The 20,958-nt window shown below is 41.7% G+C and overlaps 1 protein-coding gene across 2 annotated transcripts in view; it reads right to left on the minus strand.

Annotated features, from left to right (window-relative positions):
- Nucleotides 1-15,494, minus strand: part of CLTC (clathrin heavy chain) — a 64,132-nt gene extending 48,638 nt beyond the window's left edge. The window contains exon 1 of one of the 2 annotated variants that reach the window (XM_075561506.1): nt 15,194-15,493. In XM_075561506.1, the coding sequence (XP_075417621.1) occupies nt 15,194-15,235 (42 nt within the window). In that variant the 5' untranslated portion in view covers nt 15,236-15,493. Of the gene's footprint in view, nt 1-15,193 lie in introns of both variants that reach the window. The other variant, XM_075561507.1, reaches the window with a different exon arrangement.
- Between the last annotated feature and the right edge of the window lie 5,464 nt (nt 15,495-20,958).

Here is a 20,958-nt window from a genome sequence, read left to right on the forward strand (position 1 = left end):
GTTTCATCTGAAAGGTTAACAGTTTTATCTGTAAGGGAAGTAAGTATAAACCGCTGTATTTCACACGAAGCTACGACTTCCATCACAGGGCTTTTAAAAAGGTCATTCTGGCTTGTTCAGCTGTTGAAATTTTTTATTTCCACTCCAGACAGATATTTTAACAAAATGATCTTTATGCACACTTGGGTTTCTTGTTAAAATGTATTCGGATTCATTGTCTAGTTGGAAATGAAAATTACCAGCACGGGGCAAAAAACAGAACAGAAAGTTTTAAGCAGTTTCATAAATGCTGTGTAGTCTTGTTTGTTACTTTGTCTAAGTGATGGAGCCCTGGTTATTACACATTGGGTCACGAGCTGCAAGGTCAGCAGTTTGAAGCCACCAGCAGATCCACAGATGAGGCTTTCTACTCCCATAGAGTTATAATCTCAGAAACCCACCCACATGGGGCAGTTCTACCCTGCCTTACACAGAGTCACTCTAAGTTATAATCAATTTGCTGACACTGTGTTTCGGTATATAAGTGAATTTTGTGTCCTTAATTGGTGATACCACTACAGAGTAAATGGTCTGCTGATATTTGGATGTCATTATTATACTATTAGTACTAACAAGCTCTTGATATGGATATTTTATAAGGTATATGTGCTTGAAAATCTAACTTCCTATCCCAAGTACTTCATGCAGCATAATTTCCCTTCAAAAGCTCTAAAACCCCACTCTTCCTTTGGCAACTCACATACTAAATTTGGACTGAACCAGAGAAGATTAGCAAGGACAACACGCAAATCCAAATTTTAAAAGAAGGTCTAAAATATCCTCTACCTTCAGTAAGTTAATCACACGTTTAAAAAAAATGCTTACGGCAGTCACTTCACTGAACCCTTCCTGGAAGCTAGCAGAATGTCAAATAAAAATTGCAGTTGCTGACTTCTAAAGAAAATGAGGGAAAATGCTGAGAATACATCATTCCTTTAGGTCATTCAAAACAGGAATATAAGTAATTGTTTCCTGTGAGCTCCACAGATTTCAAAAACATTAAAAATACCCTTAACCCTTGTTGCTGCTCTATTATTACCCAAGTAAGTACATTAATCACTACTACCTGCCCCTCCCCCGAAAAGAACTTGTTCCAAAGGACGACATTGACCCTGCAGCTATGGGAGATGGTCATATTTGACCAGAGCACACGGGAGCAGATGAAGGGGCAGGAGGAGAGAGTGGAGCACAGCCTGGCCCACCAGGCCGTGATGATGATGTTCCTGAGTAGAGCAGCCAGTCCACAGAGAGAACAACATGGCTGGCCCTACTATGAGACATGATGCCCCTCAGTGACTAAGGGCGATACAGGGGACAGCACCGGAGACACAGTGTGGGAACTGCACCTGACCTGATCCCACCACACCGAGGCAATGCATTGGGGGAGTGCAGCGGAACAGCAAGGGAATGGAGTGGCAAGGTCCCCAGGGAATGCTGAAAGTGGACTTTGGGGCCAGGGCGTGGTGCCCCAACAGACTGGACTGGAAAACGCTCCTAAGGACCAGCAAAGATCCCTGAACTAACTACAAGCTTTTCTCTTGTGAACTGTTTTGTTCTGTTCTTTTTCAGTGGTTTGTTTTGGTTGTTTTGTTGTCCGGTTGTTTTGTTGTCCGGTTGTTTTGTTGTCCGGTTGCTTTGTGTTCCTCTGTCTAGTTTTCGTGCATGTTAGTGACTCCACAGGTCTGTCTGAATAGGACAGGCTGGATGAACTATCTGGAGGAAAAACAACGGGACCGACAGTTCCGGGGGGACTTGGGGTGGGGGGTAGGGGGGGTAAGGAAGTGGTGTTAACAAACCCAGGGACAAGGGAAAAACATGGGACCCCAAAGGGTAGAGAAGGGGGAGTGGCAGGCCTGGTGGGAAATGATCAAGGGTAAGGTTGCTTAGAGAAGAGGTATACTCTAGCTCAGGTGGCAATGAAGCATGGTAGTAGGGCAGGAGGAAGGTCAAGGGAGATGGAGGAAAGAGCTAGGAGTCAAAGGGCATTCATGGAGGTCTAGACAAAGACATGTACATGCAAATATATATAGGAGGTTGGGGAAATAGATCTTTGTGTCTATATTTATAGGTCAAGTATTAAGGTGGCGAAAGGACCTTGGGCCTCTACTCAAACACTCCCTCTATGCATGAATACCTTCTTTTATTAAATTGGAACTCTATGATGCTCACTCTCCCGACACAACAGCTGGAGCCAACATGGGTGAACAAGTAAATGTGGTGAAGAAAGCTGATGGTGCCCGGCTATCAAAAGAGATAGTGACTGGGGTCTTAAAGGCTTGAAGATAAACAAGCGGCCATCTAGCTCAGAAGCAACAAAGTCCACATGGAAGAACACACCAGCCTGTGTGATCGAGTGGTCCCAAAGGGATCAGTTACCAGGCATCAAAGAACAAAAAAATCATATCATTGACTGCACACCTCCATGATAGGATCGCTGAAGACAAATGGGTGCATAAGCAAATGTGGTGAAGAAAGCTGATGGTGCCCGGCTATCAAAAGAGATAGTGTCTGGGGTCTTAAAGGCTTGAAGGTGAACAAGCGGCCATCTCGCTCAGAAACAAATAAGCCCACATGGAAGAAGCACACCGGCCAGTGCGATCACGAGGTGCCCAAGGGACCAGATATAAGGCATCATGCAAAAAAAAAAAAAAAAGATATAAGTGTGTGTATGTATGTGTATTTATGTGTATATGTATATATGTATGTGTATATATATATTATATTAAATGAAGGGGGAAGTGCAGAGTGGAGACCCAAGGCCCAAGTGTCAGCCAATGGAGATCCCCTCATAGAGGGGCTTAGGAGAGGAGATGGGTTAATTAGGGTGTGAGGTAGTATCGATGAAGAACACAGCTTTCCCCCAGATCCTGGATGCTTCCTCCCCCCAACTACCATGATCCGAATTCTACCTTGCAGGGCTGGATAGGACAGAGGCTGTACACTGGTACATAGGAGGGTTGGAGATACAGGGAATCCAGGGTGGATGATACCTCCAGGACCAAGGGAGTGAGGGACGATGCTGGGAGAGTGGAGGGTGAGTGGGTTGGAAAGGGGAAACTGATTACAAGGAGCCACATGTGACCTCTTCCCTGGGAGAGGGACAGCAGAGAAGGGGGGAAGGGAGACCCCGAATAGGGCAAGATATGACAAAATAACGAGGTATAAATTACCAAGGGCATATGAGGGAGGGGGGAAAAGGGAGGGAGGGGGGGAAAAAAAGGAGGACCTGATGCAAGGGGCTTAGGTGAAGAGCAAATGCCTTGAGAGTGATTGGGACAGGGAGTGTATGGGTGTGCTTTGTACAATTGATGTATGTATATGTATGGATTGTGGTAAGAGTTGTTGGAGTCCCTAATAAAATGTAAAAGAAGAAAAAAAAAATCACTACTAATATTTTGTTAAAAACAAGATTAGATAAAAGAAACCAACTAGATTTGTTTCTACTCCATGTTAGCCTTAGAATCAACCACTGTCTCTTAGGAGTATGACAAGTTGGAACTTTAACAGTGTCCCCCAATTAACTTTTAACTTTGGACATTCACTTAAGTTGAAAACGATCTAATCAGAAAAGAACCTGCAGGTGGACACAAGGACTGTCAAAACTAAGTTACCTTTAATAAACTATCAGCAACTGCTGACTACAAATCATCTCTAAAATTTGTAACCAAATAATTAGAGGAAATATTCATCAATTTTAACCAAGCTGCAGGGTAGTCTAGGGAAGTTCTTACTCTCCAGGATGATATCCTTTCTTTATTTCAGTTAGCCAAAACCAAACGCTACCAAATTCATGACTGAACATGGGTTTTGGGGTAAGAACTATCCAAGTGTTCTTTTAAGGAACCAGAAAGGAAACTTACTTTGAGGGTTCAAGAATGTAATAAATTCTTGATATGTCCGAACTATTGAATGGTCTGATAGGTGGATTATAAGCCAATAAAATCATTTAAATTATATTATAAATACTTTATAGGATAGCCCTCCACAAATCATTTTAACCCACTTGGAGAGACACCAAGGACTTGGGTTTCCTAGTGAAAATAAGTAAAACATCTGATCAGTTTCCTTACTATTAAAGTTGCAAAGTTCCTAAAGAAACTGCATTCTATGATAACTTCCAAATATATATATTTTAAAGTGGAAGTCTAGTGTTACATTCAGCTCATCTCCATCATTACTGAACATAAGTATGCATTTTTCACCCAAGTCTAACGGACCTGTTAGGAAATTAAACATTACTCTATTGTATCTTCCTTTTTTTATTTGTATCAGTCAATCAAAAACATGATCACCCAACCAAATGCTACAAGTTACCAGTTCAGATCACTTTACTTTGCAAGAGAATCACTGGAAATATTTTCCTGTGAACTTGAATGCCACCAATTTCAAGTTCAGTAAAGTGAACAGTGCAACTTCTGCGACTGTTTCACGACGCCTCAAAAAGCTAACACAGCATTACCATACGACCCAGAAATTCCAACCCTTGGTAGAAACCCCAAAAGAAGTGAAAGCAGGCATGCAAATACTTGTACATAAACATACTTAATAGCAATAGCTGAAAAAAGCAAACAACCCAGTGTTCATCAACAGATGAATGAACAAAATGTGATATATCCATACATAATATTCAGCCATAAAGGAATGCTGTGATGTAACGTGGATGAATCTTGAATGCTAAAATGAAAGTAGCTATCTACAAAATATCACATATTGCATGATTCCACATATATGTACTATCCAGAATAGGTAAATACACAGAAAGCAAACTATTATTTGCCAGAAGTTCAGTAACTGGGTTGACCAGGGAGGAGTTTCCTTTTGGAATGAAGAAAATGTTCTGGAACTAGACAGAGAAGATGGTTGTAAAGCATTGTGAATGTACCAAATGAAACTACTTAAAAAAAGAAAGAAAGAAACTACGGTACGTAAATTGTTCACTTCAAAATAGTTAATTTTATGTCATGTGACTTTTATTTCTTAAAAAAGCTTTTGGTCCCTGTAATCTACGAACTTTTAGGGATTTCATATTGTTAATGTATAATTCCAAAAGTCTTTTTAGTTTATACAGATAGTTAAATATGTATATAAAATCATTAATTTGTAATGTTTTTCTATTCTTCACATTTCATAAGCCATTTTATTTAAACTATACATATTCATTTCTTACATCAGTGTTTAGCACTGGAACCACTCAGTCTGTTAGCAGTTTGAGAGTATGTTACTTTTATTTTAACCACAAGAGGCTTCAAAAGTTCATGACAAAAAAACTGAGTGAAAATTTTCAATGAAGAGCCCTGGTATCATTTTCCTGAGGGTTACTGTGTGTTAAAAAAGAAACTCTGCCCTTAGTTGAACAAAATCATTACAGAATGTTGTGGCAAATGAGGAAAAGAGTTGAACTTTGATAAATGAATCATGAGCACCCTGTATTTTATTCCCAAATTTTGATCTTCAAACAATGAGATCTAATGTCCACTGTTTGCTGAGAGTACATAATTAAGTTGAGCTTCTCTCTGTCCATTTTTTAACTTCTTTTCTCCAATGAATAGCCAATCAGAGACAAACAAAGGCAACGCTCAACCCAGTTCCCTTTTTCCATCTACCACCCGGCTCAGTGTCCATCTCCTACAGGTTCAAGAGATGCAGGTCATCAAACACTGTGATCCTCAAGGCCCTCACTACAGGGACCTTCCTTTGTCTACTCCAGAAATAGACTGCATGGAGAAAATGAGGAGAGAGGGCAGAGTCTGGGGTAACACTGGCTTCAACAACTGAGTCGTGTATTGAATAGTTCTTTCCTTTGCCATGGCATATACGTTCAACTCAAATGGTTAAATAAAGAAAGACTTCTCCCAGAACTATTTGAGTAACTGTACTGAATGAGTTGTAATCTATTCAATGGAATATCAAATGATGATCATTCCGCTATAAACACAAATGCATACCATAATCTGACTTCAAAACTGCCCAGAAAGTATGTTTTATAAACAAGGAAGCTGAAATAACCTAAAAGCCTGATACGATCAAATAGAGAGTAGGTGCACATTAAGCATCGAGCATTTCCACAGCAGCACACTAATGAGTCTAAATTCTTAAAATGAGCACAGGTGGCTTTAGTGGACCCAGTTCCTTTCGTTTCAGAAATAATCTTTAAATTCTGCTTTACTCCAAAACTTTAAAGTTCTTATTTACTTAATGATTCAGAGCAGGAAGTACTAATATTAACTGGTAGTTCTGCCTCCAAAGCACACCACACTAGTTTGTCACCATTTTAAACTCTATGGCTATGCTAAGAATGCCCTCCTGTCCCGCCCTCCTCTCCTGAGCACAACTGTCTTGTCTATTCAAGTTTGACATTAAAAAAAAATTATAAAATAGAAATTTCTTAGTTCACAAGTACCTTCACTTTCTTGTCATCAGCAAAGTCTACAGAAGTTTGAGTTCAACCCTTTGAGAGATATAGATAATCCCAGAAATGAATTAACTTGACCACAACCACTCGGCATAAATTTGGATAAAGTGGGACTTTGGATAGAGAAATTAACAGCCTGAGGGGGTGGAGGGAGGGCCGGTTGGAAAGGGGGAACCGATTACAAGGATCTACATATAACCTTCTCACTGGGGGACGGACAACAAAAAAGTGGGTGAAGGGAGACATCAGACAGTGTAAGATATGACATAATAATTTGTAAATTATCAAGGGTTCATGAGGGAAGGGAGAGTGGGGAGGGGAAAAAAATGAGGAGCTGATGCCAGGGGCTTGGGTGGAGAGCAGATGTTTGCAGAATGATGGGGGCAATGAATGTACAAATGTGCTTTACACCATTGATGTATGTATGGATAGTGATAAGAGTTGTATGCGCCCCTAATAAAACAATTAAAAATAAACTTTAAAAATAAAAATTATTTTAAAATTTTAAAAAGAAATTAATAGCAATTGAAAAGGCAAATGTTAGTCCATTTTCTTATAAAAACATTGCCCTAAAGAAGACTCCAGCTCTTGGCCATTGCTCTGCTTCTCTGCTATTACAACCATGAAGGTTGAGCTGTGCCTATTCAGCAGGAACAAGATTTATACTGGACACGAGGGCGGGGGGGGGGGGCACTACACCAGGACCAGTGAAAAGGTTTTCCAATTTTTTAATGCAAAATGCGAATTAGCATTCCTTTCCAAGAGGAGCCCTCGACAGAGAAACTGGACTGTTCTCTACAGAAGGAAGCACAGAAAGGGGGTAGTCGGAAGAAATTCAAAAGAAGAAAACCTGTGTGCCCTCAAATTCCAGAGGGCCATCACTGTGCATCTCTTGCTGATATAATGTCCAAGAGGAATCAGAAATCTGGAGTCAGAAAGGCCCAAGGAGAGCAGGCTACCAGGGCTGCTAGGGAAGCAAAACAGGCAAAGCAAGCGTCTCAGAAAATAGCAATGGCTGCTACTAAGGCTCCCACAGAGGCAGCCCCCAGGCAGGAGATTGTGAAGTGGGTGAAAGTTTCTACTCCTCAGAGGTTGGTGAAAAACACTAAGTTGGCAGATGCGACTTTTAAATAAAGATGCAACTCAAAAAAAAGACTCCACTTTGAAGGCATATACCAAAGAGCACCCCAACACAGATAAAACATACTGTGGTGGTATTTTTAATGCAAATATACAGATCATCCACCAAATGAGACAACATGCCAGTGAAAGACCAGGAATTTGAGATCTGACTGTCCACTATATTTAAAACTACCAGTAACTCCTGGGCACTTCAGTGTCCCCCATTTATAAGGTTAACCCTGCCTACCTCACAAAGTTGTCTTGATAATTAAATGAGATAATGCACATGAACTATTTAATACAGTTCTTCACTTAGCACATAGTAGGGGTTCAAATAGCTATGGAGCTCAATTTATTTTGATTTTGTAGATTTCTGGTCAAGTAACATTTGACGGGTTATTCCCCCACAACACGACAAAAGTATCTTAAATTATTTGTTTCATAACAAGGGAGAGACTCACAAAATCTAAGTCTGACAGATAAGCTTTGCTTAATACATTCATATCAGAGCTTCCAGCTACCCCTTCACATTAATAGGAGCATTAGCCACAAAGCAGTTGGCAAAGGGAAAAGAACCACTCCAGCTTTGAACTTTGCTTTGGCTTACCTGACACGTTGATTTAATGAGCTAGCTTGATCATCTACAGGGGGGTTCAGAAAGTTTAAAGCAAAATGGAATGAAAAGATGGTATTTTTTTCCACAAAATTTTTTGGTAGATCCTTCATATGTGAGCAAATCTAGAGAAATAGTCTCGTTCATAAAGAGGACTAAAAGAAGCTTGCTAAGAGCTTATTTACCTACCTATGCAAGAACATTTTAGGTCGTCAGTATTACCTAAAAGATTAACAACAGTTCTCCCTATGGGTATCCTATCAGATACGATTCATCTATCTGACCGAGAACAGTAAGTAACAATGCTATCCTAGGGACCCAGTTCAAACTCAAGATGGGCTGCTAACCAAACAGGAGGTAGTTTGAACAGACCAGCCCCTCCTCAGAAAGATGAAAAAATCTGCTTCCCTAACTATTTACAGCCTTGGTAACCCTACGAAGCATTTCTACTCTGTCCTATAAGGTCACTATGACTCAGAACTGACTCCACGGTAGTGGGTTTGGTTTCTGGCGTATGTCTATTTCAGAGATTTGGGTGGGGGAAAGGGTTAAGTGCTCATCTAATTAATTGCCAAAAGGGTGGTAGCTCCAGCCCACCTCGAGTTTGGAAGACAGGCTTGCCTACTTGTTGCCCAGACATTACGTTTTTGAAAACCCACTGGAGCCATTCAACTTTGCACACATGGGTCTCAGTGAGCAGGAAATGTCTCAAATAACACTACCACCAAAACTGTTTTACACAGAAGAGTAGGTAAGAGACTATCCTTAGCCTGCGTTAATCAGTATGGTGGCAAGGAGCTCTATGTGGTATTGACCATTTGCCACGTGACTTCAAATGGTGTACTGCATTTAAAAGTTTAAAGGAATTGGAATTTATCTACAAATTGATAACACAATGGAATACTTAAGTGATGTTTAAAATAACATGGATTATGTGAAACTGCGTTTCCATCTGCAAATGTTTTGAAACCTAAACACCAAAACTCAAACCCACCTACATAGGATTTCCAAGACTAAAGTTGTAGAGGGGCAGGCAGTTTCATCTTTCCCCTGTAGGGTAGCCGATGGTTTTGAAGTGACTTTGTGATTAGCAGCCCAAGGCCACAGAGTAGCCTAACTACAGACCTAGTAAGTCTGATGAAAATAGGATCTGATGTGTGATGTGCTGCATTAAGCACATTTTAAAGTAATGCTACAAGGGCCTCAGTTCATAGTAAACGGGTTTATCACAGACAAAACATTTAAGTAGGTCTCTGCTCACTCAGCAGATGGCTGCATACACTTGTCTTCACTTCGTTAAGCTGCCTTCAAAAGAAAAGGCCCCATAAAAATTGTTTTTCAGGGCCAGTTAAAAAACTGGAAGGTCAGCTCAGAAAGTTATGGCCACTGTTTTTTGTGACTCCAAAGGAGTAATCTTGATAAGAGTTTCTCAAAGGTTATAGGGCAATCATGGGGCTTATTAAATTGTCTTGAAAAATATTAATATATATATATATATATATATATATATATATATATATTTAAAAGCTGTTTTAGGGAAACTGAAAACTACAATGGTGAGAAAAAAGCCACAATGTCACCTGCTCAATCTGCTAGGGAAACAAGGGCTTATCCTGGGAGAATCTCTTTGGGAACTTTACCCTACCCACCCTATGGGCCAGAGCTAACCCCTTCACACTTCTTTTCACATTTAAATGAAATGTGATGTGTTTCTGAAGGTGTAAATCAAAGAGTGCACAATTCTCTAGTGAAGGGGTAGAGACAGAAACACCACCTTCAGAAGCTTATAGCCCTAGATGGGAAACATGTCAAGAGTGAACAGTTCACATTTTTGTATTTTTGTTTAAGAATGGTTTCTAAGGTTTTGTAGCAGTGCTTTGATATACACTCCGAAATATAAACACTGCACATTTTGAAATTTTAGAGGGAAAAACATATAAAATATCTCAAATTTCAAAGGTAAAAAGCGGCCATCTAGTTTAGAAGCAACAAAGCCCACATGGAAGAAGCACACCAGCCTGTGGGATCACGAGATGTCAAAGGGATCAGGTATCAGGCATCATCAGAACAAAAAAAAAAAATCTTACCATAGTCAATGAGGCGGTGAGTGCGGAGTGGGGCCCAAAACCCATTTGTGGGCTACTGGATATCCCCTTACAGAAGGGTCTCGGGGAGGAGATAAGCCAGTCAGGTTGCGATGTAACAACGCTGAAACATACAACTTTCCTCTAGTTCCTAAATGCTTCCTCCCCCCTTAGCATGATCCCAATTCTACCTTACAAATCTGGTTACACCAGAGGATGTATACTGGTACAGATAGGAACTGGAAACACAGGGAAACCAGGGCAGATGAACACCTCAGGACCAATGGTGAGAGTGGTGATACTAGGAGGGTGGAAGCAGGGTGGGTTGGAAAGGGGAAACCGATTACAAGGATCTACATGTGACCTCCTTCCTGGGGGATGGAGAAAAGAAAAGTGGGTGAAGGGAGACGTCAGACAGGGCAAGATATGACAAAATAATAATTTTAAATTATCAAGGGCTCATGAGAGATGGGGCAGCGGGGAGAAAGGAGAAAAAATGCCAGGGGCTTAAGTGGAGAGCAAATGTTTTGAGAATGAGGGCAATGGATGTACAAATGTGCTTTACACAATTGATGTATGTATGGATTATGATAAGAGTTGTATGAGCCCATAATAAAATAATTTTTAAAATATCTCAAATTTCATCCCGATTATGCTGAAATGCTAATACTGGGAGTTTATGAAATTAGAGTATATTAAAATGATTCACCAACTTAGTTTTAGCATGGCTTATCATTAAATACCATTTTTCTTGGGCAGTTGTGGTCTAAACAACCCCAGATTCTTGCTCTACCTACTATACCACATCACTCATCACTTTTTGAACAAGTTAAGGGAAGTCTACTCAAGGGGCCAAAGTCAACAGAAAAAGGCACACTCCTCTTAAAGTCAACTATTCTATTTCCTTGAAATATCTGGGTCAGATGATCCAGGTTCAAATCCCATTCTGACCCGTTGTTCCCTTGGGCACTACTTACTTATTACTGAGGCTCAATTTCTTCAATTGTTTAAGAAAGTGAGGATTAAGTAAAGATCTGCAAGCACCCAGCTACATTCATAGCTGAAGAAACCTGTTCCTTCCTTTCTCTCCACTGACTAGCCATTTGTTTACCATCATGTCTCCTTGACAGAAGCATATTAAACTTAAATTTTTTAATGAGTGCTTTAATTTTAGCTAACAAAATTACTAGGTGTACAAATGTGGTCGTCAGATAAACTTTCAATCTTACAAACCACATCACTATGGTCTACAGCTGTGTGGTCCAATGTCCTAGTAGATACCCACATACTGCATTTACATTTAATTTTTAAAACTGAAGACTCAGTCACACAAGTCACATTTCCCATGTTCAATATCATATGCAACTGACAAGTCTATCATTGCAGAAACTCCTACTGAACAGTGACACAGAGCCAAAGTCACATCAAGAGAACAGATCAAAGTTACGAATTTCACTAGACACTAAAATGAAAATGACTGTGATTCTATACAGTTTCATGCCTTAAATTATTTCCTAATCACAGCAAAGCACAATCGTGAGAATTAACCACACCCTTCAAACTAAGTAAACAGACCCATTAGGAAAATTCTGAAAAAACATGGCAAAACTTAAGCTTCTACACTATTTTCAGGGTAGGTGGCAGTATACTTCCAAACGGCATGCATCTTCCAGGTAGTACAGCTAAGCACAGAGCATACACCCGTAATACATAAGCAAAACCATAGCAAGAACCTCTACCATGCAACTCACAGCACATTCAGAGCTTGCATGCATGAACTCAAGAGAAAGCAGTTTTCTTTGCAGACCCTCTGCAACTCAGGAACACAGTAGAGTATGTCAAATGGCATAAAAATAATGTGCCAAAAATTGATAATTTTATATACTACTATATATTTAGCCCTCTGCCATTGAGTCGTTCTGACTCATATGATCCTACAGGTCAGCAGTTCTCAACCTGTGGGCAGCAACCCCTTTGGGGGTTGAACCTTTTCACAGGGGTCACTCGATTCATAACAGTAGCAAAATTACAGTTATGAAGTAGCAATGAAAATAATTTCATGGTTGGGGGGATCGTCACCACCACATGAGGAACTTATTAAAGAATCAAGGCATTAGGAAGGTTGAGAACCACTGCTATGGGTCATAAACCGTTCCACAGGGTTTCTGAAGCTGTAAATCTTTACCAAAGTAGCAGCTTCCTCTTTCTCCCTTAAAGCAGATAGAGGTTTGAACTGCCAACCTTGTGGTCAGCATATGCACGCTCCAAGTTTGTATAGCCTAGTATTTCTTCAGAACCTGCCACTCTGTCAAATGCCTTACTCAAGCACTTAATGTAGGCTCCTTTCAGCCTAAATATCCTTAAAGGCAACAACAAAAATAGTGCATCACTTAGAATCTTAACATTCACTTGATGTAGTTCCAAGTCTTGATGACAGACACTTGAGTTAGTCAATGTAGTTAAATGTAGTTAAAGCCTATAAAAATAACAGTCCGCCTTTTAAAGTCCCAACAAATGAAAACTTTATACTCAAGTTCCTCATTTCTTATTCCCATAAGCATTTCAGAAAGTTTTCTGCTATGAAGCAAACTGGCAGAAGCTCAGAAGTTAAAGACCTACAATGATCAATTAAAATAATCCATAGTAGCTTTTTAAAGGGGGTAAAATGAAAAATCAGGATATACATGAAGAAGTTCCACTGAGTTTTTGGAAAATTCCATGATCTTTTAATTCAGTTCCCTCCTCCCCAATTTTTTTTGAAGCCCCTGCACATTATCCCGGAAGAAGATGATGACTTGATGCTTTCTGTAATTAATCATTATCAGGTGGAACACAGGATCACGCTAAGTTTCTCGCTCAAAAAATGGAGTATTTGCAAAGCTGCCTTATATTCAAAACTTCAAAAAATTACTTCACTTAACCTAACTTCAAACCATTTAGAATCCAGCCTGTACTAATAATGTGTTTAATATGTGACAAGACTGGATTCTATTTTATGTGATCATGTAACAATTCGTGTCTTCTCTCTAATAAAAGTAAAGAGCTACTGTTCAAACCACCAACGGACAAGTAAGAGTTACTAATGGACCATGCATTCCTCACAAGGTCAAAATCAACTCGCTGGCAACTGGTATGCCTCAGTTACCAAAGCGAAGCAGCCAGCTGGAACTGCTTGTGAATGGTTTCCATACATTTGTCTACTCAAGATTACATTTTGGTCTCACTTTAAAGAAAACCCTGTTTCATTCCTCACACCTAAAGCCTGTATGATTCTAATCCTCCATATTCATTTATCACCTGATTTAACCGGGGTGACCAGAGCAATTGGGTTAAGAGTGAAAAATAACTTCTCCATGTTCATTTTGTAACTTAACATTTTAAAATTCTTTGTAAAAAACTGGTTTTATTGCCAGGGTGAAGTCCTTTCGTTGTTTGTTTGTTTGTTTGTGGGGGTAATAAGACTACAAATGACTTTAGGAAATACACTATTGAACTAGTTTTACAAAGATTTATTTTTCGATCCAGTAAGCATTAAAGAAAAGCACTTCTTGTTGGTGCAAGCCAAACTGGTTAATAGCTGTAATGAAATATGAAACGGTTACAGCCTGAATATCACATCTTTTCATGAGCAAGAACCCTTCCTAAGGGGACAGTGCTTTATATGGACAACGAAAACAATCCAATACAGTACAAATTAGTGTTATGTATATACCAGTGGATATTCCATTATTTCTGAAACCAGCTCTTCAGAAGATTGAATTGAGGCAGACAGCTTTTAAAGTGGGTAATTTGGATAGAAAACAAGTTAGTATGAATGAATGTTTTCAATCTAGGTGAAAACCAGGTAAGATTGGTGAAGCGGAAAAACCAGAGGCGCGAGAGGTTTAATTCAGTCAAGCCCTCCAATGGTCACCTGCCTAGCCAGACCATGGCATGTTGCCAGATAAGACAACAGTATGCTGACTCCAATTTAAGATATGGTAAGGGTTCTAGAACCTACTAAAAGGAAGCCAATAACCCTGGATATGTCAAAGCAGGTGTGCCCTATCCCTAGGGTTCTCTTTGAATTCCAAGCGATCCTGAAGGAGTTACTCCCACCAAGCGTACAATTTGCTAGACTCCAGGAGACCTGCAAAATACGTAACCTCTGAATACCTCCTCTTCCCAACTCCTAGAACCAAAGGGCCTAGAGCCACATCATCCCTAGCGAAATCAAGAAAGAATTCCCAGGGACCTTGACCCCACGCACCCTGAGACTGACACCGCCCAGAGAAAAGACATTCCCTCATCCCACACTCCTCCAGTGACCTTCCGTTCCTACAGCCTCGGGGAAGGCGAGCGACAACGCCGCCGTCCCCCCACCCTGGGGGAAGGTGCCTTTCCCAGTGAGAGCCGCAGAGGGAGGAAGGAAAAGGGTTGCTCCTCCCCAACCCACCCGCCCCACAACTCCAGGGCGCAAACACGAAGGGGGCGAGGGAGGAGATGACAGCCCCGTAAGGGCCCAGGGGGTGAGAGAATCCTTGCTCCAGAAAAAAAAAACCCAAAAAACACCGACAGAACCTCCCCCAACTCAGCTACCCAAATGAATGAAGTGAATAAAACGGGGCGGGGGGGTGATTAGTACGCGTAGTTCTAGCCATCCAGGAAGCAAGGTGGAGAGTCACGGAGAACCAGGCCTAGCTAGCCTCGCCGGTCTTTGCACTCCGACTCGTCCTTTTCCATTCAAACCCCACGGAAGGTTTCTTTTTTCCGCGTTCAGCTTTCCCAGATAGCGCCCCCCCCACTTCCATCTACCTCGCGCACCGACACCGCCCCCCACCCCCACCCCGCGACACCGCTCCTTCTGCTCGGGCCTACACTCCAGCTTCGTCCTTCCTTCCCACTGCCGCGTCCACACCCTCGCCAGCCCGAACCCAGCCGCACCTGGAGATGCTCCTGAAAGCGAATCGGCAGAATCTGGGCCATGGCGCTGTCGGGGGGTAAGGTCTCCTCCTGTCACTGGGGCTGCGGGGCAGCGGCCGCCCGGGCTCTCCGAGGGAGAGGAGGAGAAGGGGGAGGGGGAAGGCTGGGCTCGGCAGGATACTCTCCGGGGACGCAGGCACTGGCAGGCGGACGAACGAGCTCGGGCCGGGGGCGGAGGCTCCAGGGGCCGGGAGAGCCGCAATGGCGGAACCGGGCGCAGCGCAGACTCCGGAAACGGCTGAGCCCTGCGGAGGGATCCGCGCCTTAGAACTCCGCCCAGGTCGTCTCACCCCCTCCGCCTTATGTACCCCTCCACGAGGGCCGCGGGACTGCGGGGCGCAGGAATTTGGGGCGCAATGCGCTGAGAGCCTGGATCCCTGCTGAGACGCTGGTGTTAATGTAAGCACCGGAGGGACTACTTTTTTAGACTCATCACTTTATCCAGCCTCTTGCCATTCCCTACCCCCTCTCTTTTTTTTTTTTTCAATTTGCCACATCATGCGACTAGGGGCGACCTACGTAATTTCCGTGGGTGGCTCAAGCCCCGCCCCCGTGCTTCCGGGTGCACGTGATGCTGGTGGGGAAGGGTCGGCTGGTTGCTGCCGGGATGGGGAGCGGGTTTGGGGGAGATGCAGAGGGAGTCCCCTGGGAATGCGGTGGTGGCTGGGCCGCCTTGAGGAATGGAGGCCGGTGGTCGTGGCCAACTGCAGCTGGGCCCCTGAGGAAGACGAGGCGTGGGTGGATGGGCGCAGCCTGCCGCCCTCTCCGTGACTCAGGAAAACTGCCTGCACCCTGCAGCGCGCTCCCTCCTCCCCCGCCCAGTTTCATGCCGTGGGTGGTTTCTTCCCGCCCCGGGAGCGGGGCGACGACCGGGGTTTAAATCCACCCAGCCCTAGCACACGCTCTCCTGGCGAAGGGAGAACCTGCCGCGCGAATCCGACGAGAACCAGCGTTCTCCTCGGGTGTTACTTAAATGATTGGCTCAAAGGACACCGAAGGCCATTTCTGAGGTCCCTCCAGCTGGCCTTGTGACCGCCTTCCTTAAGGTTCCTGCGGACATTTTGGAGGACATCTATCCGCCTAGTTTAGCCATCAGTTTGTGTAGCGTGTGAACATCACAAATGGGCCAAGAGGTCGGATCAAAATTATAGCAAGAATTTTTTAGCCAAGAAATAACCTGAGCCTCAGATTTAGATGGTTCACTGAAGGATGCTTGGAAGAGTCTTCCTTGGTACCCGCAAGGAGGGAAGGGATGAATTGTAGGCATATGTTTATTTCAGCGGGACCACTTCAGTGTCCGCAGGTTAACAGTATTGGGGAATATAAACGCCTCAAAGCTGCAGCATCGTGCCTTCCAACAGTATCAAAGTATCGACAGCATTCATTATCGGTTCATGATAACCTCTGGACTTTATTACTAAAATATAAGCTGTAACAGTGCTCTATAATAGAAGCAAAACAGTAGAAGTCTAAAGATTCAGTTCTGTGGTTTGTCATTTTAGTAAGAGGATTTTGGTTTTTTCCAGAACTATCTGAGGAAAAACTCGAGTACGCAGCAATTATTTCCAGTACTCTTAAGTTAAACATAAAACTCTATAAAATAGGTTGATTGTTAGCAGTTTTACCCAGTGTGAAAAGTTTTCTTAATCATTTGAGTTGCTTTTCCCCAGCATACAGCATGTCTCACTGAGGATGAAAGAATCTTTGCGAGATAAAGGCGATCAGAGTGTTCTGCAAAGCAGCAGCCTAGCCTCTGTTATAAGAGGAAATATTGATGCTTGCCAAAATTTTGTTTTTTTAAACCAAATACTTAAAGATGTTATGTATTCTGCAGCATTAAAAGGGGCCTTTCTAAAAGGAATCTTAATAGCTATTTCAAATCCTTTTTGAAAGGCTCTTAACTAATATTATTGAATTATTAAATTGTATATGTGAAATATATGCCAATAAAACTTTAATATTAAAAAAACCCTTTCTCGAATAATGCAAATTCTCAGAAATCTAGGGGATTTACTGTTTTATTACAGTCAAATGCACTAACCGAAGTTATATTTCAGTTGCAGAGTCTTGAATCCAAGAGCTACCTCTGTGTTATGAATCGGTTACCAAGTCTCCTTTGTTAATGACTGCTTTGTATTTTCGTGCAGACCCTGTAATTTTAAGACGATTTAGAATCTCCAAAGCTTTTGTTTTTATCTTGGATAATTGGTATCTGGAATATCGACCCCAAATGTGCTGCTCCTCCGTTAAAGTGACTGCTGTGTCATCATTTACAGAAACTAATGAGTGTATTCTTTTCAGAAGTAATTGAGGAAGCAAAAAAGGGATTACAGTATTCTTACTCAAAATGAACACTAAAAAGAGTAAGTAGAAATTTGTGCAAGAGTAAAATAAGTACAGATGGTAAACAGACCAAAACAAAACCTATGCCTTTTAAATATCAATAAAATATAGGGTGGGTAATAAAGTAATAAGAGATGCTTCTTAGGCTGTTCTGTCTAATGGTACAGAGGCAGGAAAAAGATTGGCAATTCCAACTTTCGAAGCTCCAAAGGCAGAGGCACTGTTAACAGTTACCTGAGCAATTTCATACCAGGAAGGTATTGTTTTCAGGCACTATCTGAGAATAACAATAAACCAGAAAACAAACTCTCCTCCCCAGAAAACACAAGCTCCCCCTATCCACCCACTCTGACATGGTCTTTTAATACAACTATTGCTCGGTTCTGACACACATGACAAATATGGCTGCTTTTGTATCCTAGAGCTACTTCAATCATGTTTCAATGGGGGACAGATCTTGCATTTAAAGAACAAAATGAAGTCTGAAGGTGCAAGATCAGCACTGTAGGGTGGATGGGCTAAAATTTCCCCTCCAAATTCTCATAGGACAGCCCTTGATACCCTTGAATAATAAGCAGGTGAGTTGTGATGAGAAAAAAATTACTTGGCATAATTTCCCTGAACTTTTTTTTCACCAATGGGGTTTTCATTTTTCTTTAAACTTCACAATAGGTCCCTGTGCCCTATGATGTCCTTTGAGAAAATCTATCAGGATTATTTCTTTTGAAAACCAAAAACTGTCACCATAACCTGAGCTGAAAGTTATGCCTTGTGTTTAACTGGTTCAACAGATCTTGGAATCTCCTGTTTTATTGGACCCCCTCCCCAACTTCCTCCAAGGTACCCTAATGAGATTAAGTGTATTACACCTTTGTGTGTATGTAATGTACCCATATAAAATGACACCATTTTTAGGTTTCAAAAATGTGTATGTTTACATGTGTCATTGTGTATGACCATCTGCATATTGAGATTGACCCATGGTGGCATTACATCAGTTTCAGGAGTCCTGAGGCATAGTGGTTATGAAGTGGGCCACGATCTAAAACCTCAACAGTCGGAAACCACCACCGCCTCAGAGGAGAAAGATGAGACTTTCTACTCCCACAAAGAGTTAGTCTTGGAAACCCACAGGGGCAATTCTACCCTGCCCTATACGATTGCCATGAGTTGGAATCGACTCATTAGTTTGGTTTTATCAATATTAACCGTTTAGTATTCGTGAAAATTTACCTATTTTCTTATAGATGAGCATTTAGTTTTTTGCCATTACATAAATGTTGCAAAGAATATTCTTGTGTGTACTTTGCATACTTTCACAAATTTCTGAACTATATCTAAATACAGAATTGCTAAATCAGAGACTGCAGCGTGACAACACAGCCACTTTGCTCTCCAGAGGTTAAACTAGCCCAGCTGGTTCTCCATATCCACTGCTCTACAGCCTAACCAGTACTGATTGTCACGCCTTTACCAGGCTGGCACATCAACATAGAAAACAAACATTAAATAGGGTCATAATTTGCAAAACCATGTAACATGATCTTTGTGTAAAAATATTCTATAACATATAAAATGCTATCAGATTGTATTGCCCATTCAAGATTTCTTCTGTTAACCCAGCAGTTCTCAATCTGTGGGTCACGACCCCTATGGGGTTCAAACGACCCTTTCACAGGGGTCACCTAAGACCATCAGAACACATTTCCAATGATTTGGGAACTGAGACACTGCTCCTCTATGTCTCCAGGCAGGTCCACCCACATGCAGATACGCCCACATATGAGTACTGGTGTGAAGACTGTTACCCATGCCACACCATGCTTCAAGACAAAATTTCATTTACTTGTCATTAGAAATAAATATTTCACAATATATAATTACATATTGTTTTTGTGATTCATCACAATGCTTTATTGATGTTCAGTTTGTAACAATGAAAATACAGCTTGCAGATCAGTGTGGGAAACAGAAGGATTTCTCCCAAGTTGTCACCTCCAAATATATGCCAAACTTAGCTGCTTGCAAATGACTGTAGACTTGGAGGTCATCAGAAGTAGATCAGGGGTTATTCTCCCTGAGAGCAGCCATTTAGAGCAACCAGTCACCACTGTTTATCCCACAAGTAGGGCCCATTCCCTTCTGATAAGGATAGTCGTCATCTGTTTCCTTGTAGGAGACCTCTCCAGAGAGCCCATGCTCACCCAAGGGTGACCAAGGTTAGGCCACCATCATGAGTCTAGGGTTCACCCATCTTGTCACATGTATACCTCTATTCTCTTCCATTCCTATGTGCACACCCCTTCCTGTTACGCCTATGCCCATTGCACATCCTTCCTATAATGTGTATGCCTAGTGTACTGCCCCTTCCTGTGAGGGGTGGTTACCTGAAGTCATGCCCCCCGAAGTAGATATAACCATTGGTTAGCAATAAAAGGGGTACTCGAGCATCCTGCCCAGGTCCCTGCCCCACCTCTCTCCTCGGCCCATACTGTGCGCGGACCTGGCCAGTAAGATCATGGCCATCCAGGAGGTGAGCGTGCTATCGTGAAATGTGTCTGACTTATTTATTTGACTCTCTCTCCTATATCTCATGCGCTCTATGACTTTATTATAATCTTTATGTATTTCAACTATACAATTGTGTCTATAGAACCCGCGATTAGTGGGGAGGGGAGCTGGCACTCCTTCCAACCACATATCAGATTCATAACGGTAGCAAAATTACAGTTACGAAGTAGCAATGAAAATAATGTTATGGTTGGGGGTCACCACAATATGAGGAACTGTATTAAAGGGTCATGGCATGAGGAAGGTTGAGAACCATTCTGTTAACTGGTCACATTTATTGCCCACTTTTAGGTTTTGTATTTTGTATCAACATATAGGAGTTCTTTTTACATTTTAGATGTTATTGTAGGATTTCTTTACATTTTTTAAGCATTTGAAGTAATTATTTTGCAAATGTTTTTAAAGATAATCTAGTTTATTAATCCTTTATGATTTTGCCTTGGAAAGTACTAAGAAAGCTTTACTACCTTAAAGGCATGAAAGCATTTTAATTTTCTTCACAACATTTTACAGCTCTGCTGTTTCACATTTAGATCTTTATCTGCCTAGACTTTAATTTCATATTTACTACAAGAAAAACTATTTTTAAGCACTAGGCAGTCACATAACACACACAGAGGGAAAATTAACACATAGCAAACTAACATAGGGTCATAATTAGTTAAATAATCCATCTGTCATGTACCAGAGCCACGGGACTCACTGGGCGCCCTATTGGTCTGTTTATATATTCCTAGGCCAGTCCTGGTGGCACAATGGTTTAGCTAAGTACACAGCTGCTAATCCAAAGATTGTCAGTTTGGACCTACCGA

The sequence above is a fragment of the Tenrec ecaudatus genome, chromosome 10 (genome assembly GCF_050624435.1).
Source record: "Tenrec ecaudatus isolate mTenEca1 chromosome 10, mTenEca1.hap1, whole genome shotgun sequence".
Taxonomy (NCBI): domain Eukaryota; kingdom Metazoa; phylum Chordata; class Mammalia; order Afrosoricida; family Tenrecidae; genus Tenrec; species Tenrec ecaudatus.